The following is an 8123-nucleotide window of genomic DNA, read 5'->3' on the forward strand; positions in this document are numbered from 1 at the left end:
GAAACGCATCAACACAGTTCGCTGGAATTCGTATGAATTTAGTTTGAAAGTCTTCCTCCCGCGATATCATTGTGTCATCGAACTTCTCGAAAAAGTTGCCTTTGATAGTTCCTTTACAGCAGAACAGAGAGCTACTGCAAATGGCCTGCTTGCACAGTTTCAGTCTAAACAGTTGTTGGTAACAGCAGTTCTCTTTCAACAAGTTTTGTAATTACTGTGCCTTTGAGTTGCTATTTATAAAGTATTAATGTTGACATTTGTCAAGCCATAGCCATGAATGAAAGCTCCCTAACTAAGCTTCAAACATTTCGCAACCACCCCGATAAGATCGTTCAGTTGTGTGACACAACCTGTGACACTGTTGTGGGGTAAGTAACTAGAGTAGGACTGCGCCAGAGATGAAAAGCATCTAAAACGTCATCGTTTTATATTCTCGCATGCGTAATGATTTGTATTACCATTATTTGCCAAGTAAGGACCAAATTCATTTCCTTATCACAATCCTGCGTCCATGTTCTCTATCATAAATCTTGTTGTCAACTCGAGCTAGGTCAGATTAGCACTAGCCTCCCACCCCCTCTCGCCAGCAATTAAAGCAGTTTTCAAGTGCTGCACTGAAATAGTTCTCTTTCATTTAAAAAACATCGTTTGTATGGAAGCTTTTTTATATTGGCAAAAATTGTTCCTGTGTTTGTGTGGCTGGCAAAAATGGTTCCAAGCAAATCAAAGTGCACTATTTCACCCGAAGTGAGGCTTGCCACTTAATATTAACAGTTATTATAGGAGATTCATCATGATAATAAGAAGTAGTCAGACCCAGATCAGAATGATTCTTCACATCAAGCAAAAGACAAACTCAATAATTGTTTTGTTATACATTTACAGATGCTGAAGCTTTACAATGAGTTGGTAAATTTTCCGTGCTTCGACATTAACTCTTCTTACGGTAAGCTTTTGTCTTTTTCCGGTAAATTCTGAATGAAAATTTTCTTAACTGACAGTTTACTTGCTTAATCACGTCTTGTTCTCATGAATTCGAGCAAAATTAGTTTTGAAAACGTTTGCAAATCTCAAGGAATATTTCGTCAAAATACATCTCCTGCTTACAGTTGTCACATTAAAAATGACGTCAACTACAGAAAACTTTATTGTTTTGTACGTAGAAAGACAATAAGACTTATTTGTACGACCTCACAAAAATCACAATCATGATTGAACCAACATTGTATAATAATTTAATATTTAATAGTATAATTGTGATTTTCTATATCTCGTTGTGTCAATAAGTGCACAAGTTTACAACTTATATAACCAATAGAAGTCCAGTTTTAAACATCACTGTTGCGATAGAACGCTCAACGGAATATTGTTATTTATTGACTTTTTAAAGTACATTAAGAATAAATATACTTCAACTCTTGCTTTAAACAAAAAGGTATGTTGAGTTTTTCAACGTTATTATAAGACACAAACGCTTTGATTTTGAGTAAACACAATGTTTTTAAATCGTAGACAACAGGTAACTTCCAGAAAAAAACGCGAGGATGAACACTTGTAACTGAAGCAACTTGACACAAATTACCAAAGAACGAGGTCAGACACTCAGTTTTCGAACACTGTCGATCTGGTTCATCCACGCAATCCAACGTGTAACAAATTTCACCAGAACGTGAGCCAATAATGAACGTCTTAACAATGTAATCAATAGGACAAGCTACAGTAACAGCAATATGTTTCCCGTCAGGAGAATAACTTATACAATTTAGCCAACTATAGTAATTGTGATGTTGTGGGTAAACAGTAAATCTTATGCTATGGGCTAAATGAAAATTATCAGAATTGTCAGAAAGACTTATGACCCGCAACACGCAAAACAGCCCGTAAAGATCACATATTGCAAATTCCTTATGGTCAAACGCTGGATTGTAACAGCAACTGTCAATTGTTGTACAATAATCATAAACACGAACACGATGCAGCAGTTTTAAACTGTCAGCATCAAAATACAACAGTTCACTATCAAAGCTTCCTGCTAAGAGACGGCTGGCATCAGGAGACATAGCCAAACAACGAAAGCCATCATCATGATCCATCATCTGCAAATCTAAATACTCCTTGACACCACCTTCATTCCCACATTCTTTTCTTTCTTTTGTCACTTGAAAGTCACGTTTATACGACTTAAAATCGTATCTAGAAAAAAGGCAACCTAACTTCATGCAATCAACTCCATTAAATTCAACTTTAAGATAGATCCACTGGTCTGGTCCGTCTTTTAAAGATTCTTCTACGTTCCACAAACCATGTGGTAGTTTGTACACACGAAACCAAAAACAATCCAAATAATAAATGGGAAATTCAGGATCTATACAAACAGTGACGGCAATTCTCTTTCCGTCTGGGAAAAACTAAATATCAGAGGGGCAAGCGTCTTCACAGTTTATGCAATATAACGGTTTGGGTAAGTGACCGACCTTATGTTTTGGGGTGGCAAAAATAATCACAGCAAAGTGGATAATAATATGTGAAAGACGACAAAAGAACGCTGAACTTGCAACTAAACTTGGAACCGTCCGAGGAAACGACCCATTTTGTATCAGGGAAAAAACCCAAGTTATGTTGCTCTGAGTTTTTTCAAATTTTATATCCATGAATTTCTTCACATCCGATTTAAAATCTTCACTTATAAGTCCTAGTGCATCGCTCCTGTAGCTGTACAAGAAACTTTTCAAGGATGAAAAATAAAACAAACAACTTATCGCCATATTTGTTTCAATGTTGACAACATGTGATGGTGGAATACCGTCTAATTTCTAAATAAAAAAAGGAATGTTATAATCTTAATGGTGAAAGATTCATTAGAAGATCAATACTTTAAATATTTTATGATTTATACCTCGCTCATACACTGTTGGATTCATAACGATTAATCAAGCTTTTCATGTCAAAATCCATAGAATACTTAAATGTTGTTTCATCAATAAGCTCATTATCAAAACCTCCATGATTTCGTAAGGGAACAAACATGACAGCATCTGCCGGACGAGGAAGTTTAGTCGCCTCAAATTTAGGATCAAGCCACTCCTCAAAAGTCTTGATCCAAGAAACTGAACGATCTGGTAAATTCCAGATTATACCCAAAGTACCCTGAGGTTTAATTAATTGATGAATCTCATCAAGGGCTCTTCCCTCCATTCCAAACCAGTGAAAGCATTGTGCTGCTAAAACTGCATCTGCTGTACATTTATTTGGCAAACCTAGAAATTATTTGAACAAACGTAACTATAGCTGCAGGTTTCAAACAATAAGTAGTATGTTAATTACCACACAAAGATTAATTGCTATATATACAAATACAATTGCTATATGTACGTACAAAAAAAATCTGATTTGTGTCAGTTGATTTTGCAGATTTCCTTTAGGGGGTGCCCAATGCAGTAATTTTTGTCAAACATTGTGACAAAAAACTCTTTCAAAAGTCAGTGAACAATTTTGAACAACAGGGAACATTATGAAATAAAAATAAGCAAATTTATGCCAAAGTCTGAACTTTGACTCCTTAGACACTCATCAATTTAACATCGAAAACATTTGCCCAATATTTATAGTTTGTTATTTCTTGTCTTTGTACAAAACTAGTCAATCCAATCCCCTAAACCTAGCAATCTTGACAATTTATTTAAGAGAAGCATTAAGACATGTAAATGAAGGAAAACTTGATAAAAGACAACCCTCCAGAGAGTCTTCAACCTGGAATGAATAAGAATATTCACAGATCGATACAAAAACAAACACTTTAATGTTTTTCTCACAATATGCAGCAGCAAAGCCAGTCTGATCTTTTACTCCTACCTTACAAATTTTTCTGCAAAATTATTATTCATTTCTTTAGAAAATTAAATCAATTATTGTAGGAGTAAAAAAGGGGCTGGCTTTTCTTTTGCCAATATGGTTAATGCTTAAAACTTGATTTGGTTTGAAGATGCTGAAGCAGAAAACCAATAAAAAACTTAACAATGTGGTCAATCTCCTCTGCATGATGTGATGATGTAAAAATTGTTTGAATATTGCACAAGATATCTTATTGGCAAGTTTCATTTGTCCAGATGGTGTGCTTTATTACGTATATTAGATACCCAGACAAAATAAACCCCTTGTCCCATCCACCCACCACTTGGCAGGCCTGCTATTTGCCAAAGTGAAATAAGTTTCAGACTTATTAACTTGCTTTAATATTAAGGATAGAGACTGCCAATGATTTATGATTTGTGTCTTTCCCAGAAAATATGGGAATTTTGACATGCTATTTCTCCAGTTGCACTGAGTTGAAGTTCAGAGTTCATGCATGAATTTCATAATCTATCATAATTAATTATGGCAGTTAAAGTGGGTCGAAAGTTTTATATCAGTTCATTTGCTTACTTTATACAAGTTTCTCAATTTTTCTGGTTGCTGTCAATTATATTAGTATTTTAACAATACATGATTACTAAATCTAGTAACAAATTGCAACTGGAAGAGCTTATTTTTGAACTGTTCAAGGTTTAGTTTTTTGCCCTGAACTGTACAAACATGACATATTTGTGTGCTGTAAGGTAAAGGTGGGGGGGGGGAGGGGGGCTAAATCACAGAACATTTCAACCCCCTTCTCCCACAAAAGGAAGTGTTAGCGGTCCTTGTACTTACTGATTGTTGTGTTGGTGATTTAAAACTAAAAAGTCAGGATGGCTGGCATGGTGGTTACTGCTTTAAAGAAAAAACAATATATTATGACGCACACGTGCAGGGGGGAGGGGCACACATACCTGATAAATCACTTGCAGAGCATTGTATTATTTCAACTTCAGGTACCATTTCTTTGAATTTATCACACATTGACTATATTGGTTCCGTCGCGATGATTTTTAAATTTTCGACACTATGTTGTTTCAACACTTTGAGAACGGCTCTTGTAAATTTGCCAGTACCTGCACCAAGTTCAACAATGGTGAAAGGTTCAGGACCAGAATGTTTCTTTAAAGCGCCTACTTTTTCCAAAAGATATTTCACCGAATCCAGATTGTAATCTGGACGAGTCTTTTCGTACAAACTAGTGGTTTCGCGGTTCAGACCATGACTTAGCAGCATCGTTAACATTTTCCATTAGGATTTGAATGAAATGATCGTTAAAAATCCTATTAACTTCAGTCTTAATACCGCTAAGTCCTAAGTCTCCTTGAACAGTGATGATGAAACTCCGGCCTTTTTCACATGTATTTCAGGATTTTTTAAAATGCGAAGATTTTTTCCCGTTTTTTTAACAAAAAATGCGTCCACAACAGGCGTATCGTTTTCAAATTTCTAAATCGCATTTACTGGTCCACACAATCACTGACGCAAAGGTCCACACGAAACGTTAAATCGCCAAAATACCAGGGGCCGGTTGCACGAAGCCTGGATAGCGTTATCCACTGGATAGCAAATTTTTCTCAACGTCCATAAAATATTATATAGGAGAAAAGTATATGACTTGAACTGTGCAATCACTGAAATAAAGTCTGATATGGTCTGATACCAATGAGTGACAAGTATGAAAGAAAGAGCACAAATCACGAGGTTTATAGCCTGGAGCCTAGTTTTGATGTCAACGGTCATCGTCAATGGTCACTGTATATATTTGAGGAGACTGCAACTGATTGCCAATGAACACGTATTCAACTCAGACAACGTTTTCAGAAATATACAGTCTGAAAGCGTATTCAAAAATTTCCGTATTCAGTCAACGGCCAGATTTGCGCTTTTTTCGTGCTTTTCAACGCAATTACTTATATCGTTCGCCATCGTTCGTATATCCGACTATCACCGACGATTACGACGGACAGAAGAACGCGCAAGCGCAGCGGCTACCCACAAAACCAATGCACAAAAACCATTGAGTTCTATAATAACTCTATAGAACTCAATGACAAAAACCCCTGATCATATAGGCTTAAATATATCAACTTTACCTATGAAGAGATATACAAAATTTTTCAATATAGGCATGTTGGGTATTAATTTCACAATTTTTGTTATAAATTAGTGGGACATCCTTTAATATCGCGTGTACTCGTGCTGAGCGGAGGGGGAGACATACCTGATAAATCACTTGCAAAGCATTGCATTATTTCAACTTCACGTACCATTTGGTTTAATATATTACACATCAACTTTAGTAATTTCAGCACGATGGTTTTGAAATTTTCCACACTATGTTGTTTCAACGCTTTTAGAACGGCTCTTGTAAATTTGCCAGTACCTGCACCGAATTCAGATTGTAATCTCGACGAGTCTTTTGGCACAAATTAGAGATTTCGGGATCAGATTATGCTCAGAATCATTTATTTTTGCAAATCGTTGTAAGCACATCGAAGTTGATGATTTAATAATGACATTTTTGTGGCAGTTAATATCTAACATGATTCTTCGATTTTAACGTGTGATCTGTGTCCCATCCCTAGACTTTAGAAGTAAGCATCCAGGCGCGAAACTAGAACGCTAATTGGGGGGTGGGGGTATATATATTAATTATTCAGCTCTGCCCTGCTGATTGTTTGTTTACATATACAAATTTAATTTGCTGAAATGATTTTACGAATGTTGAAAATTGCAACTTTCAGGAATTTTTTGAGAACACTTAATCAGTATGTTAATGAGTTGTCACGTAGTTAACTGAGCACGTATAAACGACAGTTTGTGTTTTATTGTGGGTAGGCACTGCGCATGTGCGTATTCCCATTTCATTCGCTCGATTGATTCTGAACGAAACTTTCCTTAGACAAAGCAAAAATTTGTGTCAATTACCGTTCTAAAAATATGCATGAAAAAAGTTCCCAATTTTGATTGGTTAAGACCAGTGCAATATATCCAGGGGCCGATCTAGGATTTTTCAAACATCAGTCATAAAACGTCGGAGGCACTCCGCGCCGTGGGGGGTCTGAGGCATTCTCCCCTGAGAAATTTTGAATTTCAGAACCTCTAAAATGCCATTTTCAGCGTTTTAGAGCAATACAAAATGTATTTTGTGGGCATCGTTTTCGTAAAAACAACACATTTTGCTTACGTTTTTCAAAAAAAGAAGTGAACAATACTTGAATGTTTTGCCAAATATTTAGGCTCATTATCATGCCAAATATATGGCTCATTAGCATGTCTAGGAACGTAAAATTTATTTTACAATAATGCTATTCAAAACAGATATAGTCTTTAAAATTTCTACCAAGTTGTCAGGCATAGACCCCCTAGAGACCCCCATTCAAACCTCTATGTAATAAGTTAAGTTAGAAATTTGGTACTACAAGTGACAGTTCATAGATATAGAAAAGCTCAGACTTCAAACCATGCAAGTTTATTGTAACCCTTTACCCATCTCCACATCAGTGCCAGCAAATTCACTTTTGAGAAAAACTCAAAATTTTTTCTGCCAAAGATTAAGAAAATTATCAGAGTGAAAATTTGCAGTTAAGGACAGCTTAATGCCATAAATGTTTATTAGGCATTTCACTAGACTATTATCTTCTGTAAGTATATGCAAGGTGTGCTATATAGCAATCACTAGTAGCATTGTATTTGCAAATACAAACAGAATGTAACCAACATGTCTTTAATTATATAATTACATGAATGTTAAAATTGGTTCATGTGTCATGCTTACTGGTTATGATAAATATCTTTTCATATGATCAAAGCTCGTTTAAATGTAAATCTGAAATAATTTAGTTTAGAAATTATAATGATCATCAGAAAAATTACCTAGTGATCATGAAAAATACTTTGCTGTTTTGCCAAATTTCAAGGTTTATCTGCATACATAGGAAGACATTTTTACTTTATAGAAAATGCTTTTCATACATCAATAGCCCTTTGGAATTTATGGCAAACAATCTGGTATGAGCCGTAGATTAACACACCTTTACATCTCTACATGAGGTGTTCAGTTAGAAAAGGGACAATATGTGACATGGGACAACATTTCATGTATGTGAAATACTCAGGTTTAATACCATTCCAGTCAAATTGTCAAAATAAAAGCTTCATGGATCAGAAGACTCAAAATCACAGGTTATAGTAAACAGCTTCTCATGTAATCAATGTTAGTTTTCTCA

The 8123-nt window shown here is 35.5% G+C and overlaps 1 protein-coding gene across 1 annotated transcript; it reads right to left on the bottom strand.

Moving 5' to 3' along the window:
* Positions 1-1212: 1212 nt before the first annotated feature.
* On the bottom strand, positions 1213-6100 carry LOC124449526 (uncharacterized methyltransferase-like C25B8.10). Its single transcript, XM_047000469.1, is given in 3 exon segments — positions 1213-2813; positions 2897-3257; positions 4806-6100. Coding segments are annotated over 2 exon segments (687 nt in total). The 5' UTR covers positions 5137-6100; the 3' UTR covers positions 1213-2813; positions 2897-2901.
* Between the last annotated feature and the right edge of the window lie 2023 nt (positions 6101-8123).

This window comes from Xenia sp. Carnegie-2017, unplaced genomic scaffold (genome assembly GCF_021976095.1).
Source record: "Xenia sp. Carnegie-2017 unplaced genomic scaffold, XeniaSp_v1 HiC_scaffold_23, whole genome shotgun sequence".
Lineage (NCBI taxonomy): Eukaryota > Metazoa > Cnidaria > Anthozoa > Malacalcyonacea > Xeniidae > Xenia > Xenia sp. Carnegie-2017.